At 43.3% G+C, this 20341-nt stretch overlaps 1 protein-coding gene across 3 annotated transcripts; it reads right to left on the bottom strand.

Annotated features, from left to right (window-relative positions):
- Positions 1-319: 319 nt before the first annotated feature.
- IWS1 (interacts with SUPT6H, CTD assembly factor 1) lies at positions 320-19137 on the bottom strand. 3 transcript variants are annotated; one of them, XM_030456385.1, is made up of 15 exons: positions 18861-19136; positions 18261-18376; positions 10730-11600; positions 9932-10127; positions 9634-9691; positions 9192-9292; positions 8319-8469; positions 6716-6798; positions 6290-6419; positions 4971-5088; positions 4160-4271; positions 3328-3384; positions 3034-3145; positions 2351-2509; positions 320-716 (listed from the first exon to the last, which is right to left on the bottom strand). In XM_030456385.1, the coding sequence occupies exons 1-14, from the start codon at positions 18892-18894 to the stop codon at positions 2381-2383; spliced, it is 2268 nt and encodes a 755-aa protein (XP_030312245.1). In that variant the 5' UTR covers positions 18895-19136; the 3' UTR covers positions 320-716; positions 2351-2380. The 3 variants fall into 3 exon arrangements, with proteins under 3 accessions (XP_030312245.1, XP_030312243.1, XP_030312244.1); XM_030456383.1 differs by lacking the exon at positions 2351-2509 and having other exon boundaries at positions 9932-10130; positions 18861-19137; XM_030456384.1 differs by lacking the exon at positions 2351-2509 and having other exon boundaries at positions 18861-19135.
- Positions 19138-20341: the final 1204 nt, after the last annotated feature.

The raw sequence follows: 20341 nt of genomic DNA, 5'->3' as shown, positions 1-20341 counted from the left end.
CTGCCCTTTGCATGGAGGATCAGCAGCAGTGACATCCTGCAGGCTGTGTGTCTTACTGCACTTGTTTTAGCTGAAAGCCACTGGAATTTATACTGGTTGGTCTGCTGGGCTCTTCAACTTGCATGAAAAGTTAAATCCATTTGAGTGGAACAGGATCAGTATTTCTGATAAAAACCAAAATCTCTGAAGACAGAGCAGCTGGTTAACAAAGCACTGAATAAAGAGGAAATGGACAAAGGTAAACAGTAAATCAACCATTCACAGCTTTTCCACATGGTCTGCACATACATTCCCTCCAGCAATCAACAGACAGCCCCCAAAAAAAACAGAGATGTTTTATTGTCTAAAGTGTTGCAATACAACAAATACGTGATCTGTACAAAGGACACAATAGAGCAAGTTTAAATACAATCAGGAGAAAGAAGTCCCCATATTCAGTCCTCAGACAACGTATCAGAACCTGAACCAACAATTTCAAGATTCACTAAAAAAACCCAAACAAGCTGTTAAAAAATTTAAAGGTCTCCAAAGAGTCTATGTGTGTATTCTCTTACAGCAGAGCTCATGGGGCATTCTGTGAAGGGTCACAAAGGCATCTTATTGCCCTCAATGCTGATTTTCACTGCATGGGCCGATCTGCTTTTTTTCCTGATATCTGTGAATTTCCGCATCTGTTTGTCCAGTCGACTCACCCCTTTCTTAGAGGTCCCCTGGAACTTAAAAAATAAAACTAATAATTACCACTGAAAAAAAGCAGACGTCCCAGAGGTTCAAGAAAAGTGGTGCATGCAAGGCTAAATCTGCAAGAAGGAGCTGATGAGGCCACTGGTTCCAGGTGGCCGTGTGAGTGCAGGCCTGAAGGAATCCTCTCCCCACAGAGGAGAGAAAATGGTTCCCAATATCTTCCCCGTGTGTGTGGAGGCAGTCATGCTCACTAAGAGTAAAGCCTTCCTGTTATAGGGATTAGTAACCGTGTTAGTTGTTCATGAGTGTAGAGTTTGGAACAGCTTTGTCTCTCCTGGGTGGAGGTTTGGGTCAGAAACACACTGCACTACAGTGTCACACGTGCAGAGATGCAAACACACGGTCACTGAAGGGGACTGAGGTGACAGTGTAATTCCACTATTTATTTTAAAGGTCACTGATTAGTACTTCTAAAGCAAGAGATTATTGGGAAAAACAGGGGTGTAGCAAAAAGGGTGAACCAAAAGAAATGCCTAAGCTGACCATACAAGTTAATAGAAGAGTTACTGCATTTCACCTCTATTTTAACTGCAAATGAAAAACAGATGACACAGCAGTGTCACCACACAGCAATATTCCACAGAATAAATAGAGTGATTCTGTAAAGAAATGCCACAGAAGACAAAGAGCAAGGCCTTCCAATGCATATCCATTACTTCCTAAAAAGCTATTTTCCCTAACTAGGCAGCAGAAACAATAAAAAGACAGAAATTGAGATAGAAATCCTTTAAGTCTGGGAAAAACAGAGATACCCCAGAATGTGCTACTGACAAAATATCTGACAAAAAAACATCTACTAGAAACTGAACCTCTTGTTCCCATCACTGAGGAAGGCGCTCCTGATGCTGATTTTGAATAAACTTTATTCATAAAACTATTCACTAGGCATTGAAATTATATCTGGAATTTCACAGTTATCTTTAAAAAAATATAATTTTTTTTAAACAAATAAATATGAAGTTTAAACTCAACAGTTATGTACCATTTGTGCTAGCCTCTTTCTACCACTGTCAGTTTGTGGAGCCCTGCTCACAGAACCGAAAAGCAGACCAGAAATTGTCATAATTCCCCCCAGGCATTCACAGCAGGGAATTCTCCTCCCCCAAGTCAGTGGAGGTCTCACTCTCTGCCTCCTGGCAACTCTCTCTGAAGTCTCACATCACTCAACTTTTCTGAAAGAGTAGGTGTGAAAATTATCTTGCTTCATACCAGTAAAACAAAAGCCAGAGATGTTGGTCATCAGTGACATGAGGTCATGTACTGAGGGCAAAGAATTCCTGTGTGTCAGTTCAGGTAAACAGAGACCTCCATCAAGTCAGAACAGCATTCAAAACCAGAGGTGTTGCCATTTCTGAGTACAGGTATTTTCATTTAATGCCTATCATCTGGGTACCCTAAAGCTGCTGAGGTGGGTATCGTGGCAGATGTTATGTCCTACAACCCATTTTTTTCCTGCACAACTTCCTTTTTTAGGTCACAGTACAGACATGAGAAAATACGAGGAGTTTTCCAAGTTTTAAGTTAGGGTGCAGACACTCCTTTCCTCTATGTGCAAACTGCCAAGAGCTGAAGCACATGCACTGTTCACCCCTCCCTCAAGGGATACCTCTCAGCCCTGGGGAAGGCAGTGCCATGGCTACAGGGGCATCCTGTTGCCTTCAATGCTGAACTTGATGGCCCGATGCACTTTGCTGAGTCGTTTCTGTTCAGCAAACCGTCTCTTGTGTTTTTCCAAGCGACTAATACCTCTCTTAATAGTCCCGGGCTAGAAACAACATCTCAATTAATGCACAGAAGGAGAGAGAACAGCAGAAAGCACAGCAATTATCACTTCTCCATCTACACGTATTCTACCATGTATTTAAACTCAACTGGACAAGATAGATAGATGAACCAAAGAAAGCAAAGCAAAGGCCTCTACCGAAGTTGTTAATGTTAATCAAATCCTCACAGTTGGAGAAAACTGGAATAATATCAGCACAACATGATATAAAAATTGGGAGAGGTATAAAAATACCCGGACACACTCATTCAGCTTTAGTTCAAAACACTCTAAAGCAAGAGGCCTGTGATTACATTCTCACCCTAGAGATACTCTGGAAAAAGTTACATGAAAAATCTCATTTTGGTTAGAAAAGGAACAGTATCCAATGAGCTTAAGGCAGCTCACCAGGCAGCAGAACTTACTCTCTACGGCAATTAGCAGAGTCAATTAAAAGCATTACCATGGAAAAAGGCTTTGTGGGAGAGAGCTCAGGTGCAGTCAGTAGGAGAGGCTGCAGCACTTACCCGGGATGACTCCATCTCCACATTCCACTTGGGCCTGACCACATAGTCCTTGTTGGAGGGCATGGGCACCCTTGCGCGGGCACAGAACCCGGGGTCCCCAGGCCTGAGAGCCCTGCAGAGAAGAGGATGTGTCCTTTAGAGACAGTCTGACATAGAAAGAGGTACAAGCAACATACCATGTTCTGCCTCTCATAAAAAGCACCTCTCAAACCTCAAAGCAAATTGTGTATTGTTAGTGTCAGTGAAATAGGTTTTTCTAATCAAGATGAAAACAATTAAAATAATCCAACCTACTTTTCCTCTCCAGTTAACACTTTCTCCAGGTCCCTGCGGGGAGTCTGACCACCAGAGCTGCAAGAAAAATGAAACTTTTTAGTATCACATCAGGTGGATACACACAGATAATTTTAAAAGAACATCAAGTGTGGTAAAGAGTAAGTTATTATTTCCTTTAATCACAGAATCATAGAATTGGCTGGGTTGGAAGGGACCTCAGAGATCATCAAGTCCAACCCTTGATCCACTCCCCCCGGGGTTCCCAGCCCATGGCACTCAGTGCCACATCCAGGCTCTTTGGAAAGATCTCCAGACACGGAGAATCCACTCCTTCCCTGGGCAGCCCATTCCAATGGCTGATCACCCTCTCCAGAAAGAAATTCTTTCGAATCTCCAACCTAAACCTCCCCTGGCACAACTTGAGACCGTGCCCTCTTGTCTTGCTGAGAGTTGCCTGGGAAAAGAGACCGACCCCCCCCTGGCTCCAACCTCCTTTCAGGGAGTTGGAGAGAGTGATGAGGTCTCCCCTGAGCCTCCTCTTCTCCAGCCTCAACACCCCCAGCTCCCTCAGCCTCACCTCACAGCACTTGTGCTGGATCCCTTCACAGCCTCCTTGCTCTTCTCTGGACCTGCTCCAGCACCTCAATCTCCTTCCTGAACTGCCTGAGGGGCCCAGAACTGGACACAGGACTCAAGGTGTGGCCTTACCAGGGCTGAGCACAGGGGCAGAATCCCTTCCCTGGACCTGCTGGCCACACTGCTCCTGAGCCAGGCCAGGATGCCATTGGCCTTGGTTTTCTTGACAGAGCCTTGGAAAGAAGGACTTTATGTTTATGCCTGCTGCTCCTACCTGCTCAACCTCCTTCGCTGAGGCATCTGTTCCAAATCTCGTTGCTCCCTCTCTTCTCTTGTCATGCCTTTGTAGTTTGAGGTAAGGCCAAAGATGGGTCGAGACCATTCATCTATTAAAAAAAGACAAAGAAAATGAGTTAAAAAAGGCCAAGCCTCTGAAGTGCATTTCCAAACTGTTCTGGTTACCAAATACAGCTCTCAAAGTTTACAGCATGTCTTTATGCTTCCTTTGAACCAAACAAAAGATTTTTAAGCTCTTAATATTTCAGGAAAATCTTGCTTGTGGACAGCAAGAAAGAGCTTTCATCTATAAACTCTCTTGCTGTTATGCTTTTAGGATCTCTCTCTGCACCTAGAAAATTTAATGCCAGAAACTTCTCCTCACCACAGGGAGTTTAAGAAATAAGCAAAATAGTTCCTAAAAATGCTAACAAGTTTTTCATCAGTCTGCAGTGATTCAGAGTAGAATGTGCAACACGTGGCCTACAGCTGTTGCAGTACTAAACCTTCAGTCATTCAAGATGGCTTGTCCATGGAACAAAGAGTCTCCTGGAAGCACCCTCCTGCCTCTGTAGCACAGACACGAGGTCCAGGGTAGAATCTGGGCAAATGCCATCTCTGGTTTAGAACAAGAGCAAAAGAAACAGGAATAGGCACATGCAGAAGGTAATGTAAGAGAGTTTGTTAGGAGCTCTACAAACAAAGCAGTGAAACAGCCAATAGCAAAAACCATGAAACAAAAAGACTGATGCAGAAATTAAATTAACCCTGAAATCTCCACAATGCAAGGCAAAGGGAGGTTTACATACTGATCAGCTTCCCTGCCATATCCTTGTTAGGTCTTGACTCTTTGGGGTGTTTGTAGAGGTACATCACAGCTCGTCCAATGCCACTGTGCTTCAGGGTCTCTTGGCTTACACTGGGCAGCTGCAGGGTCAAGGAAAAGTCAGAAAATAGCAAGAAATGGTGTTAATGAACTTTGCAAAGATGACCAAAACCCACCTTCAAAATAAGCTTGAAAACACTGGCATTTTTCACTGCCCCACTATGAATTGGTTCAAGTATCGAACACCAAAACCTACAGATCTGCTTTAACACTCTAAAGTATTTATACTCAACATGAAGTTATTTTCTAGAACTCTTTACTCCAAATGTTCTTTTGCTTGTATTACCCAAGAACTGAGTAAGTGCCTTCAAAGCATTAATTTTATAGAGAACCATATATAGAGTCATACAAAATTAGGGGCTGGAAGGGACCTTGAAAGATCATCTAGTCCAACCCCCCCAGACAAAGCAGGGTCACCACGTGTGACTATGTGGAAAAAGCATCTAAATAATCAGCTTAGTTACAAACACAAAGGCTGCACTGGGCTTTCCAGGGCACCACACAAGTGAATGGGCTAGAATAGAGACAGGACCACAACAGAGGAAAAAAAAAAAAAATAAAAGTCAGGGATATATGGCAAATGACTCTACTCTTCACTAAACTTTGCATATAAGCCCAAAACAGGCAGCGCAGGGTAATTTAAATTTAGGCAGAAATCTTGCAAATTCTTATCAAGGAAAAACACTTCCAGAGCTTCAGTCAAAGCCAGCTAGTGGTGCTGAAAGAAAAGATTCAACTTCTACTTCACTACCAAGCCTTTGCCATGCTTGTATTATGAACACTTCAAAGACAAATTATGATGTATGAGCCACTGAGAAGAAGGCAAAATAGGCAACTAAGCAGTTTAGCAATTTAGCCATAGCACATAACTCCCTGAGAGAGGGTAGAGAACTTCTTGTCTGTAGTTCACCTGACACTCTCAAAAATGTCTCCTGGCCTGCTGCTAGCAGAGACTGTTGTGAACATGGGCAAAATTTCTGTAACAACAATTAAGTGCCTGAAGTTCCCTAGGCAAATTTTATTCAGCCAGACTGCAGGTCTACAACATACAACTCTTTACCATGATGCAACTTCTCAGAACACACACACACTTCTATTTTGCAGTTTGCTTCCTCATGTATTTCACTGCATGGTCCATGGTTAGCAGCTGCAGTGTACTTATCACCAAATGTCTTCCTAAAGCTCATGACCAGAGAACCGTGGAGAAACCATGAATCAAATGTAGTTAAAAGTGTTTCAAACCTCTTGCAGGATCTTCAGAAGTTCCTCTCGTATCTTTAGTGCTGGCAGACTTCGGTCTGGGAGAGGAGAAAGCCACTCTTTGATGGCAGACATAACACCACTATCAATGAAAGTTTCTTTGAGGTCTTGCCTAGGAAGTTAGAAGAGAAGCCACAAAATCATATATGACACCAAAATCTTAAGATGTGATGTTCTTCCAGTACCATAGTGCTCTTGAGTTTGTTTTGTGTTAAATTAGGAGGTAAAATTCCAAAGCATTTGAAGGTTTTGAGGCCATCTAGCTGCAGCATTTACTTAGAAGAAAAAAGTGTTTCACTGCAGATGCAGTACAACTGTGATGTCACTCATGAAATCAACTGAATTCCCACTACTCCCAAAGAGGAGTCCCCAATACTCCCACAATTAACTGGGAGAACAACAACTCACTTTTTAAGATGCATAACTACAGTTGGCAGCAAAGTTAATTTCTTTAGAGCTGGTTTCTTCTGTGTATTCAGCTGTCGATCCTCCTGTAGGGAGTTGCAGAATCAGTGCAAATTAATCAAAAGAAGAAATCAACAAATCTCATCCTTTACAACATTTATGGGGAAAAAAAATTAGTGCAACTTTGGCAGGATAGCACTAACTTTGTGCCCTGTTTCATCTCCCTGCAGCCCCAAAGCACATTATATGATGACTTCTCTTAAAAAAGCATCCTTAAAAGCATCACATTAGGATTTTCTCCAAAGAATTAGAGGTGATTTGTTGCTTTTTTCTTTTTTCTACTTCACAATTTAGGTTGATTGCAATGAACTGGAGGTCTGCAGGAACTTTGTTAGTAAAATCTCACCTGACCAACAGAAAAACAGGTAACCAAAATAATGGGGAGTGAGAAAAATGTGTATTTGCTTCAGCTAAGAACGTAACTGGATTAGCTAGAGGCTTAGAATGAAGTGTGGTACAAGAAGTAACACAGGAGCACACAAATGTGCATCATGTGTTAAAACAAAGTGTGGGTTTTAGAGTGACAAATCCATCATCTGTCAGTTCAGTATCTGGGCCCATCACAATCAGCAGATTTCTGTCCTGCTGTGAAGATGCTTTCTACACAATGCCTTTTTATGGTGAGGGAGGAGAATCTTCTGATGCCCTTCTTCCCCTCTGCACTCCTCAGACAATTTGACGGGAACATGCTAGAGAACTGAAGACACCAAGAGACTGAAGCTAAACCACAGCTTAGTTTGAAACATGTGGCTATCATCTTGTCCAAGACAGACCTTCTTTCAAGACCAAGAAAGTCTCAGTTGCCTCCTAGATCACTATCTCACTCTCCCATTCCTCCCCAAACACATTATCCTTCTTATCTTGCTCTCTTGATATTTAGAACTCCTCCTTCTGAAGTTCTCTACATTCCCCCAGTTAGTTTTGCAGTGTTGCTGGTTCATTTGATTGCTACTCCAACAAGGTACCTGAAAAAGTACCTGACTTCAGGTACCTGACAAGGTACCTGAAAAAAAGGCAAGACCCCAACAAACCTTGCACAGTAACACATTAAACAGGACTCCTCCAAAAAGGCAGCCTGCCAGGGCAGAACTTCCCATCATTTTGCTGTTCTACCATCATTTCATGTGGTAATGGTGCTGTCGTTTCAAGCAGTTTAGAAACGGGTTCTTGTCAAGAACAAAGAGCAAAGTACTACACATGCTAGTCACTGTCTAATGTGGTGAAATCCTTGTCTTTTCTTAGGATGTGATATACTTCTGTGGTTTACAGGACACTTCTTCATTCCTTTTTTTAAAAGTTTAGCAAGTTAGCTACTCTTAAATCTGTAAAACGATACGTTATTTTCTCCAAATTTCAAGGCAAAAATGTTTTTAATTCAGAATAGCAAAATAACATTTCATCAGCTACTTAGATACTGGAGGCTTTCTGTAGCATACAGATTACTCCTCCCAAGCACCAGCCGTATTTCTCTTATTCTACTGATCTCAAACTTTTGCCAGAGAATGGAACTGAATTTTCAGGTGTCTTTGGAGCCTAGAAAACTCACCTCAGCTGCTTCGTTCATCTTCACAATCATAGCACTGACCACATCATCTGCATCACTGATGAAAGTTCCACCATCACGGTTTCGCCGCCGCTTGCCACTCATGCTCTTCTTCCTCTGCAGCATCATGTCAAAATCTGACATGAAGTCCATGCTGAAATCCAACAAGAGAGAGTTTTGCTGATGCTCAGATGAGGGCTGTTCTTACAAAATTATTCCCTAAAAGGTGGTATTTTGGTAGCATAACCTATCAGAAATTTTCCAATAAATCTACAAGCATTAAGTCTCAATGTCCCTGTAAGATGACCAGTTATCTCCAGTATACAAACTGGGAACTAGCACAGGGTTATCCTTCTTGTATCCACTCATGCTGATCACATATCCCACCTTTCCCCTTCTGTTGCTCTACCATCATTTCATGTGGTAATGGTGCTGTCATTTCAAGCAGTTTAGAAATGGGTTCTTGTCAAGAGCAAAGTACTACACATGCTAGTCACTGTCTGATGAGGTGAAATCCTCCTTACCCCTCACACCAGCTCCTGCTCACTGGGGGTAAGGCAAGGGTTAACAAGCACACTCATCACTCCAGTGCTGAGCTGCAAAAAGCAGAGTTATATGCTTGTTGGAGTAGCTACAAATTTCACTAATTTTGATGCAAACCATGAAATGCTTTTCTCTGAAGCAGCAGCATAGGTAACCTGCTACGGACTGCCAAATCCCTGCTGCAAGCTGAGAGTTTAGTTTGTGGTAACACTTCCTGATGACACACAGTCCCAAACCCTTCTAAAAGAAGAGGCTGGGCAGCCTTTGGAGTAGCCCCTTCATTGAAGTCTTGCATTTGCTGCTAACACAGGAGCAGGTAACACACTGACTTACTGCTTCCCTCTTTTGATGTTATCATCAGAGTCTGATTCATCTGCTGTCTCCTTCATGTCTGCATCACCTTTCTCTTCCTCCAAATCTTCCTGGTTAAACCCCTGATAGGTAAAGATGGTACAAATCAGCATATGGATTGAGCATCTACACAAGCACCTGCCACTGATACTTGAAAAGATTTAGAGAAGTCTGCAGAGCTGCTAGAAGAAAGAACAAAGACTTCCTAAAACCACCTGAGACTTTTAACACCAATAACCCTCCCAACAAAAGATCTGTGTTATTTAAACCAAATATTATGTCAGTAAGTCCAGCAGATACCAACTTTCCTCCTTATACAGCATACCCTGAGTTCAAATCCAAAGAGTCATTCTCAAGCCCCTTTCCATGGTTAAATCTAGCAAGTGGAAAAAAAAACAAAAGCAAGATCTGCAGTAACACTTACTGTAAACTCCTCTTCTTCCTCATCACCAGACTCTCCAAATATATCTGCAATCAGGTTCCTGTGAAGGTAACAGTAACATTTATCTACTTAGGCTGCAACTGTGAGAAGTGCATTTTCTGCAAAATTTCCAATTACTGTGTGAAGAGCCACCTTTCATTCTGCCACCTACTACCAACTTTCCTCTCCACACCAATGAAGGTGGACTCTCATTCGCTGGTTTGCAACCATCCATTCTCCATTCATGATGAGTCTCACCACCTGCAACCCTGGAAGAATTTATACTTCCAGAAGCACTTACTCTTGTTCATTTCCAGATTCACTGTCACTGCCAAATAGATCTTTTTCTTCTTTTTTCTTCCCAGCACTCTCTTTTCTTTCTTCTTCTTCTTCCTCACTATCTGATACAATATTTTTCTTCCTTTTGTCAGATTTCTCTGAAGCAGCATCACTATCTGACTCTTCAACATCAGAAAGGATTCGTACTTTTTTTGCAGCTGCCAAGAGAAAGGAGCATTACTGTATGTCCCAGTAACAGAGGTGACAACTGGTGCTCCCTAACTGGTAACTGTCCCAAATTCAATTTGGACAAGAAGGAAGCTGACCGGATTTCCTACATAAAACCACTACCATTGCTTAAAAAACCCCACCCTATTCTAAAATCTATTTTATTAAATCAGTAACTGAAGCTTCCATACATCACATGTATTCATAAAACCTTGTAAATTCAGAACTGACTCTCACCCCCAGTATATGAAAAAAAGAAACAAAACCCAACACACAAACCAGCAGAAAAATTACTAGAGAAATAACCATAGAGAAATTACTAATGGGAATAATCAACGTGACAACAGATGCAGGAATAAAGTGAGAACTGCAGTCTTCTCTTTTACTCCTACCACACCTACTTAATACTCAAAACTATTAGAGATACACAGAAATGCAATTAGAACTCTACAAATGCAGTTCTGCTCTAAAAACAAACTTGCTTTACGGTTTCATTTATCTTGGATGCTTTCTTCATTTAAAAACAACGATTTAACTCTTAAGACTATTGGTTGGCACATCACATTTTTATTTTCACACAATAGTTCCTTACGTGTTTTCTCACTCTCATCCTCACTGTCTGAAAGGATGGCAGTTTTTCTCTTCACTGTCTTCTCCTCCTCCTTCTCCTCTTCATCACTGTCTGATATTTTTCGTCTCTTAGGAGCTTCATCTTCACTGTCAGAGCCCTGAAATCCTTCTGTTACATGTTCATTATCTGAATGATGAGAATCATTCTGCAACTCCTCCTTTCTGTCCTCCCCATCACTATCCTCAGATTCTATTTCTTGTTTGTGTCTGGAGACATCCTCACTCTCAGAGTCACTGGCAGGCTGTTTGTGGAGCTCCTCACTCTCCGAATCACTGGCAGGCTGCTTGTGGAGCTCCTCACTCTCAGAGTCACTGGCAGGCTGTTTTTGGAGCTCCTCACTCTCAGAGTCACTGGCAGGCTGTTTGTGGAGCTCCTCACTCTCAGAGTCACTGGCAGGCTGTTTGTGGAGCTCCTCACTCTCAGAGTCAGTGGTCACCTGCTTGGGGAGCTCCTCGCTCTCCGAGTCGCTGGCTGGCTGTTTTTGGAGCTCCTCACCCTCTGAGTCACTGGCCACCTGCTTGTGGGATTCCTCATTTTCAAAATCACTGCTAGCATCCCTGGGAGGTTCTCCATTTTCAGAGTCACTTGCTCGATGATTCAAGGCATCCTCATTTTCAGAGTCACTTAAGTGCTGGTTGGGATGGTCCTCGGTATCAGAATCGCTGTCCTTCCCTCCATCAGCAGCTTCGTTGTCTGAATCACTGACATTGTGATTTGGAGGCTCCTCATTCTCTGAGTCACTGTCTTTTTGCCTTGGAATATCTTCATTTTCAGAGTCTGTCACCTGAGGCTCACCCAGATGCCCATCATCTTCTCCGTCACTGTGTTCATTCTGAAAGAAAAAAAGAATCTCAGGCAACTAAGCAAAAAAAACCCAAGCCAAACTTAGAAAGAAAGCAAAAAATGTTCTGAATTTTTGCTTGTCCTTGTTCCAATTTGATTACAGAAGGTAGTGCAAATGAAGATACTTTCTATACAGAGATAATTATTAGACAATTTGCATCAAAGGACTATCAAATACTTCAGATCAAGGAAAACAGTAAGAAATGAAATGGAAATCTGGCCACACTGCAGCTCAATTGTATTTTGGTAATAGAATTTGAAAAACACTCAAAGAAAGGTCCATTTCCTAAAAAGTAATGTTTTTAAACATTATTGGGGTTTGTTTAAAAAAGGCTTTTCATATTGACTTTGTCAAAATGCCCAGTACTAAGGCACAAAACCATATCCTACACTTGTTATTTTCTTAAGATCTCAAACGGATGTTTTTTGCATGAAATCCATTTTACTAAAACTGCACAGACATTGCTTTCCAAATGATGCTTGAGAGCTACTCCCCTTTCCTTTCTTTTGCCAAGTAAACTTATTGAAGATCACATCAAGGCCAAAAGCCTTCCAAAAACCATGAACAAAGATCTTCAGAGTACCACCATTAACAAGCTGTGTGCTCCATGTAGGAATTTAAGAGCAGATGCACCACTGATCCTCCTTTAGCTGCCAGCTCCCGTGTCTACACACACACCAGAGATAACCTATACACCAAGTGGGGTCTTCTTAAAACCTTGGAATTGAAGCACAATCCTTTAAGTCTTTTCCTAGACAGCAAAAAATCCTGAGCTGCACAACCCATTGTTGGAAAAACCTTTCAGAAACCATCTGTCAACACCACTGCTGACAACATCTTGGTTTCATTTTCCTACAACATCTAATTTCTCCTTGGAACCAACCTCAAATGCAGTTACCTGAGAAAACAAAACTGGACTGCTCAACTCCTTCCACTAACTCAGTCCAACTCTCACAGTCACTGTCACAACAATCCCATTTTCAACAGAAAAGAACAATACTGTCAAAAGCTCCATACTCAGCTCCACTCTTCAGCCAGGCTTTCCTCCGGGTTGATTTTGTCTTTCTCAGCTATGAACTCCTCTCCACTGGCACCTCTGCAAACTGAGTATGTATTGTCCTTGTCCTAGGAGATACTTTAAGACCTGTATGTCCTGGAGCTTCCAAATCTTTGTCAGCAATTTAATTTCCTTTGAAAGACAGACTTTCTATCTAGTTTTATTTTCTATAATCATTCTGCTCCCACACTCAGGCATAACAATAATGCACATGTATCTATCCTACAAAAAACAATACTACTGATCTTGAAAACTTATAATGAAGACACAATTTTAAGTAAAATGAAACTTTTAATTGTTTTTAGGAACTCTATCCTCCGAACCATATTAAGTGTTAAACAGCACTACATTTTAAGATGTTTTTTTATTGGCTAGCACTCAATAAAATAACTTCTAAATTACTGCAGAATTGCTAAAAGAAAGTTACCACACAGTGGAAAAATCAGGACTACAGAATTTAAAACATGTACTTCAAATACAACTTCACTATTTCCATGTCATTTAATGCTAGCTACAAGACAGCTGCTGTGTAATCCAAGTGTGTAGTTTGCTCTTCACTGCTTATCCATTTTCTCTACAGCCATGCTCATCTTTTGAATCATGCTGGTGGTGTTACTGAGTATTTCCCATTTCTCCTTACATATAGGAAACTAGGGTCTGTTAAAACCTGAATTTTCAATTTTCATGAATGAAACATGAAGATTAAAAAGAAGTTACAGAACTGAGGACACCCAGCTGAGGATGACCCTACACACACTCCACCACTCTCACCTTGTTATGAGACTTTTATTTGCTTCCTTTTTTGCCCTCTCCTGCCCAGTATCTCCCACCTAACAAACTAGTAAGATGTGTATGTGATGCATTTTCCCTGACTATATTAAGATTAAAGACAACTGCAGCTGCAAACAGAATAGAAAATACACATTTTAGAGCAGTGTCACAGGTAAGGTTACTGAGAGGCACTGAAATGCAGAGGTCTACATTGAAATTGATCTTCATAATACTATACATCCTTTAATCCTCATTTTCCTTCCATTTAAGTTTGGTTTGTCTGTCTTCTCTTGATTACCGATGACTAGTAATGAATAGAGTATTGGCAATTATGTCAGCAATAATGAGGTAAAGCAAGGAAACCAAGACAAATACTCCTGTGTAAACTATTAAACTCATCACCTTCCCTCCTGCCAGTCTATAAAGTCTTTGGTGAACAAGTCAACAAAACTAAACAATGCGAATTCATAGTAATTTTTAAATATTTCTAAGGTTGCAAGTGCAGCTGCAGGTTACATGTCCATTTAGTAATACATGCTACAAGTATTACTAAATTACAAGGCACTTCCTATGTACAATACTCAGAAAGAAGTCATCACAATGATGGTGAATTATTCCTGAAGCACTTCACAACACACTGAGTCTCTGCTCTTTCCTGCAAACTGCCAGCCTGAGGATGTTTGGAGAGGGGGACAGACATACACACATCCCAGGCAACTCACACTGTGCTCAGAGAACCCCCGTGGGACTGCAGTTGAACTCTACTGTGTCATCACCTAGAGAAGAACCACTTCAGTAACATAGAGCCCCCCACACAGACTGGGCAGGCCAGCACCACCTTCTCTAGCTCTGTGCCTGGAAAGCACCACCAGCAGTGACATCAGCACAGCCAGTGCCCTGCAGAGGTGACACACACCACCTCAGACTCACCCAAAAACCCCCTGCAACTTCCAGAGCTGAGCCAAGATACACCTGAATTGCCCAGAGCCCTGTGCACAGCCATCAGCCCAGAGGTCAGGTGAATCCCATGAACTGTGAATGGTTTGGAAGACACTTGATGTAAAAAGTGCACGTAACATCACAGTGAGATGAATAAACTCTGCAGGACACCTTTCCCTCCAAACCCATTTTCTTATTTAACTAGTTTGCCTCTAAGATGTTTTCAAATAAATCACTATGTGATTTGGGAGTTTATTTTTGCTTTTCCAAATATTTTGTTAAAAGTAATGATCAGCCATCCTCAAAAACAAGTAGGTCTCAGGTAGTTGGATTATGGTTGGACTCGATACTTTTGAAGTTCTCTTCCAACCTTAATGATTCTGAGTCTATGATTCTATAACTGCTACTTCCTTTTTCTCTAATTCCTTTGCTTTCTTTTCTTCCTCCTCTTTATCTATAAACATTTTAATTGAGATGTCCTTAATTTTTTTTTTAACTAAAAGAATTCTGTAACATGCAGCTTTAGTACAGTACACAATAAGGAACACAGCAAAATCAAATTTACAGTGTTATTCTTCTATGTAAAAATTCCAGCCAGCCAGTAGTTTACTGGATCAACATGCAGGCAGAGTTAAGAGCTAGAACTTGAATAATTTAGTAAGTTCAACAAAATGGACCCATCCACTAGAATCTCATGAATGACAATTGTTAAACTAAGGCATATGTAACCACCACAGAGAGAGCAGCAGGTTTCTCTTCTTCCAGAAAGATAAAACATTTGTGTGTTCTTGTTAAGAGTCACAGTCAAACCATAACTGAATGCATGAAGGCAGCAAGAACTTGGTGAACGTCTGAGAAGCTAAGTCATTAGGGTTGCACATGAGCCTGACTTGTGCAAACACTGTAAATGTGATTTCATGTTCATTACTGTACTAAAACTATGTGTTATCTATTTGTCTAAAGCACAATTGTTAAGGACATCAAGGAGAACATTTATAGATAAAGTGGGATTGGGGGAAGGAAAGCCAGAAAAGAATTGTGGAAAAGAAAAACCCACATACCTGAGACCTACATAAGTAATTCCTCAGGATTCCCCTTTTTCTTAAAGTTAAGAACCTGGAAAAAAAGTTGGAAAGTTTAAAACTTAAATTTTTGACAGCCAAGTTGTAAATTAAGAGTCGAAATAGTAATTAAGCAGACTTAACTGATTAGGCTGTCTCAAAGGTTTTATTACCTTTGAGTGTCATTCCTCCCACATATTCCTAAAGATGAAGGAAATAAGAGGATGAGCAAATATTTAAGGTAAACAATAGGATAAATGGCTGAAAGCTACTCCTTTCAGAGACAGCTGATCCATGTTATTGCATTTGAGTTTTATCTTGAATTGATGTAAGGAAAAACTACAAATGCAAGACTTCATAATGAAACAATACTGAAATGTTTATTATTTGAATGTAATCAAAGCACTCAGGCTTGAAAGTTCACATTTATTATTGGACAGCTTTTTCTTTGTTTTGTTTTGGGTTTTTTTAATGGATTTTCTGAAGTATTTTATCTACACAGGAATATTTAGCAGCCATCACAGAACAAAGCCCTTAAAATAGTGCAGTCACATAAAGAGAATCAATTAACAATGACAACAGGTCCTGGTACTTTCAGGTTATTTAAACTGGAAAAAGGTGTTCTGAAGATGTAAGTAGTAGTCAACTACAGATTTTCCAATACCTGGCCAGATTTCCAACTATTTAACTAAAATTTAAATCCCACAGGAGTATGGAAGAGTAAGAACATCAAGTTTTCATACACACAAATACTCCTATAGCAACAACATGACTCCATGCACTCAGCACCATTTTTTTTTCATTACAACAGGAGTAAAGTCCTTTTCAGTTATTTCTCCCATGTTGAAGCACTTATTTTCTCCCACACTGAATTCCTGACTGATTGTCACAATAAGAGATGCTGCCTTGAATCAAATCAATTTCTTCTATTGTAAATATCAACAGCTTTAAAAAAAAAAACCCAACAAAACAAAACCAAAAACACCACTTGAAAATCAAACACATGGCATGGTAAGCACTTTTATCTTATATATATATATAATCTCATCTAGTTTCTGAATCTGAGGGAAGTAAGAATGAATCAAGGCGAGTAGGAAAAGAACTAAAAGATGAATTACAAGTTATACCACAGTGGAACTGAGCCTTTTGACACATAATCCTGCTACAAGATACCATGTTGTGTATTTTGAGCCATTTAAAAAATGTCTAACCCCTGAAAACCCAGTCAGAGTCAATCTTCATCTTGACATCAAATGCAACAAAATATGCAGCAGTAAACTGAAAGGGCTTTGATTACAGCATTTACACATATCAAAAAGTTCTCCATAACAAAATTTTGCTGGCAGAACACGAGTTAAGACACGAGGCCAGAAATATTAGGTGCCAATTCTATTCCATTTTGAGTCGTACACAAAAAAAAAAAAAACCCTCAAACTTAAGATTACCTCCAAAATTGTCCCAGGAATCATAGAATCACAGAATTGGCTGGGTTGGAAGGGACCTCAGAGATCATCAAGTCCAACCCTTGATCCACTCCCCCCATGGTTCCCAGCCCATGGCACTCAGTGCCACATCCAGGCTCTTTGGAAATATCTCCAGACACGGAGAATCCACTCCTTCCCTGGGCAGCCCATTCCAATGGCTGATCACCCTCTCCAGAAAGAAATTCTTTCGAATCTCCAACCTAAACCTCCCCTGGCACAACTTGAGACCCTGCCCTCTTGTCTTGCTGAGAGTTGCCTGGGTCTCCCCTGAGCCTCCTCTTCTCCAGCCTCAACATCCCCAGCTCCCTCAGCCTCACCTCACAGCACTTGTGCTGGATCCCTTCACAGCCTCCTTGCTCTTCTCTGGACCTGCTCCAGCACCTCAGTCTCCTTCCTGAACTGCCTGAGGGGCCCAGAACTGGACACAGGACTCAAGCTGTGGCCTCACCAGGGCTGAGCACAGGGGCAGAATCCTATTCCTGGACCTGCTGGCCACGCTGCTCCTGAGCCAGGCCAGGATGTCACTGGCCTTCTTGGCCACCTGGGCACACTGCTGCCTCCTGCTCAGCTTCCTAGCAGTCCAGACTCCCAGCTCCCTTTCTGCCTGGCTGCTCTCAGCCACTCTGTGCCCAGCCTGGAGAATCTAAGGGGGTCCTTTACTTTTATCAGATCTCTTTCAGATAAAATAGTTAATCCACAGCTTAAGTGACTGTCCCCAGACACAGCCATGGATCAAAGCATTATAGCATTTTCATGGTGGTGAAAGCTTCCTGAAGGGAGCACCTCTTCAGAGGGAAGAACAGATCCCATTTAGGATCCTTAACCTGCTCCCCGTGGAGACTTGCCCTTTTGTAAGATGAAAACCAGAGCACAAATAAACTAACAGTCAACATTCACAAATGAAAGATGAAAGAGTATTCATTCTTTGGGAAGGAAATCCATGCCTCCATAATGTGTGGTTTTACATTACTGTACAGATTCTGAGGTAAAATTGAAAGTTTTTATAATCCATTGCTTAGATTTTCAAATCCAAGAGTTTATCATCTTACAGTTGAGTATAGCAGTACTGAAATCTTCCTAGCACAAAAGAGTGCATGTTATTATAATAATTTAGCAGAAAAATAAAAGATCCCATCCTATGTATTGATCAAGAGACTATCTGGCACGCTTCTCTCTGAAGTCAAATTTTGCCAGAGAGGACCCTGAGGAACAACTAAATAAAGACATTAGGTCTCAGTTAAGAGAAAATGACTCTTTAAACAACAACAGCAAAAATTCTTTAAAGCTATTTAAAGCTATTTAAAGCCATTTATCTATATAAAGTTCTAGCAGTTACCTCTGAATGGTGCCCTACACTTCCATTTTCAGATCCAGAGTGCTGCTCATTTCCTTCATCTTCAACATCAGATCCTGAGTCTCGCTCGTCTTGCACTGGAGTAGCTCCACCATCATCTGCTCCGAAGGTAAGAAAAGCATTAATTCAGTGACATCTCCCAGTGTTTCCAAGAGCACTTGTACGATGAACAGGGAGCCAGACGCTGCTACCACCACCCTGCTCCTAGCAGCGCACAGAGAAACCAGGGTACGTCCTGGGACTCTGGAACAAACCGAGGACAGACAGCCTCAAGGAGATCACACAGCTACTTCCAACGTGCACACCAGCAGTGACTGACACACTACACAGCCCCCCTAAATTAATAACAAAGAGGTGGCCGCTGCGATCGCGCCAGCGGAATCGGCCGGGCCCGCGATGTCATCCCAGAGCCCTACGGAGACGGCCGACGCGGCCTCGGACACCCCTCCTTGAAGCGTCGGGCAAGCCAGGGGCCCAGGCACGGCCCCGCCGCCGCTACGGGACTCCGCAGTAAGGGCGAAGGGCGGACAGGCCGCTCGCCCTCCCCTCACAGGGCCCAACGCGCCCCTCCCGCGCCGCTACCTGACTGGTCCCCGCCGTAGTACTCGTTCTCCATGGCGGGCCGCCGGCCCCGCCTCCCGCCGAGGCCCCCCCAAAAGGGCTGGCGGCCGAGATGCACCACCAGCGCGGCGCTCGCCGCTGGGTCCCGCTGGGTGAGTCCCGGCGCCGCCGACACCCCCCGCCCGCCCGCCCGCCCGCCGCTCACAGGCCCAAGATGGCGCCTCCCGAGGCAGCGACGGCAACGGTCCGCGCGTGCGCTAAGAGGCGCCGCCCCTCCCCCGCGCGCAGCGGGCAGGCAGAGGGAGGTGGGGGGGGAAGGAAGGGAAAGGAATGGCCACCAGGGGGCGCCCCGAGGGGGCGGAGCTCCCAAAATGGCGGCGGGGACAGGGACAATGGCAATGGCAGGGGAAGGGGCAGGGCCAGTGGCAGGAGCAGAGGCAGGGGAAATGGCAGTGGGAATGGCAGTGTCAGGGGCGGGGGCAGTGGGAATGGGAGTGGCAGTGGCAGGAACAGGGGCGGGGCCAGTGACAGTGGGAATGGCAATGGCAGGAACAGGGGTGGGGGCAGTGGCAGTGGGAATTGGAGTGGCAATTGCAGGGACAGGGGCAGTGACAGTGGCAGAGGGAATTGGAGTGGCGATGGCAGGGGCAGTGGCAGGGCAGGGGCAGTAACAGTGGCAGTGGGAATTGGAGTGGCAGGGGCAGTGGCAGGGCAGGGGCAGTGGTGGGGACAGTGACTGTCAGTGTCAGGGATTCGGCCCCTGGACAGCGTCAGGGCAGCGGTAACGGGGCCGTTACCTGAGCAGGAGAGATTTCCGTGTGTGTGAGGAGCTCCCAGCGGCTCAGAACGGAGTCACGGACACCCAACAGCCCCAGGTGGCTCCACGTCCCCCTCTGCCACCAGAGGCACCTCGGGTGGGGATCTGCTGGTACTGGGCTGGAGAGCAACAGTTCCAGCTACTGCCCTGAAAAGGAAAAACTTTTTGCCATTCCAGTCTCTGCTGAAGTGTTCAAGCCAGGTTAGGCAGGACATGGAACAACCTGGCCTGGTGGGAGGTGTCCCTGCCAAGGCAAGGGGGTTCGGAAGAGATGATCTCTAAGGTCCCTTCCAACCCTAAACCATTCTGTGATCCTGCTCAGTGTTCTCTACAATCAAGGATGCATGAAAGAACGTGGATCTTTCCAGAGCTAGGACCCTGGGGTGCAGGTTCACAGGCTCTGGATTATTTCCCATGGGGCCAGCAGTTCTTGTGGTGCCAAAGAGGGAGACCCCAGGCTGTCCGTGGAGCTGAGCCTTGCCTTGTTCTCAACAGACTGAGGTCCCAGCTGAGCTGGAGTTTCAATCCAGTTCATGTGTGGGTGGTTCCTCCAGATTTAGCCTTCAGCATCAACTGAAGTTGGTCCTGACTGAACTGTAATTGCTGACGTCCGGAGTAAACACGGGGGCAGAACCCTCCCTGTCTTGTTCCAGTTTAGTGACCTCTATCCTCTGAGCAGGTGTAT

Source organism: Calypte anna, chromosome 9, assembly GCF_003957555.1.
Source record: "Calypte anna isolate BGI_N300 chromosome 9, bCalAnn1_v1.p, whole genome shotgun sequence".
Classification (NCBI taxonomy): domain Eukaryota; kingdom Metazoa; phylum Chordata; class Aves; order Apodiformes; family Trochilidae; genus Calypte; species Calypte anna.
This window is presented reverse-complemented; position numbering and strand designations above follow the sequence as displayed.

What these genes read in the sequence shown, in the direction of transcription:
- IWS1 (XM_030456383.1), bottom strand. Translation starts at nt 18,894, where the DNA reads ATGGAGAACGAGTACTACGGCGGGGACCAGTCAG. An exon ending in GAATCTGGAAATGAACAAGA is followed by an intron (nt 9,692 to 9,931) that starts GTAAGTGCTTCT and finishes TTACCTTCACAG; the next exon opens with GAACCTGATTGCAGATATAT. An exon ending in TGGAGATGGAGTCATCCCGG is followed by an intron (nt 717 to 3,033) that starts GTAAGTGCTGCA and finishes TTATTTTTTAAG; the next exon opens with TTCCAGGGGACCTCTAAGAA.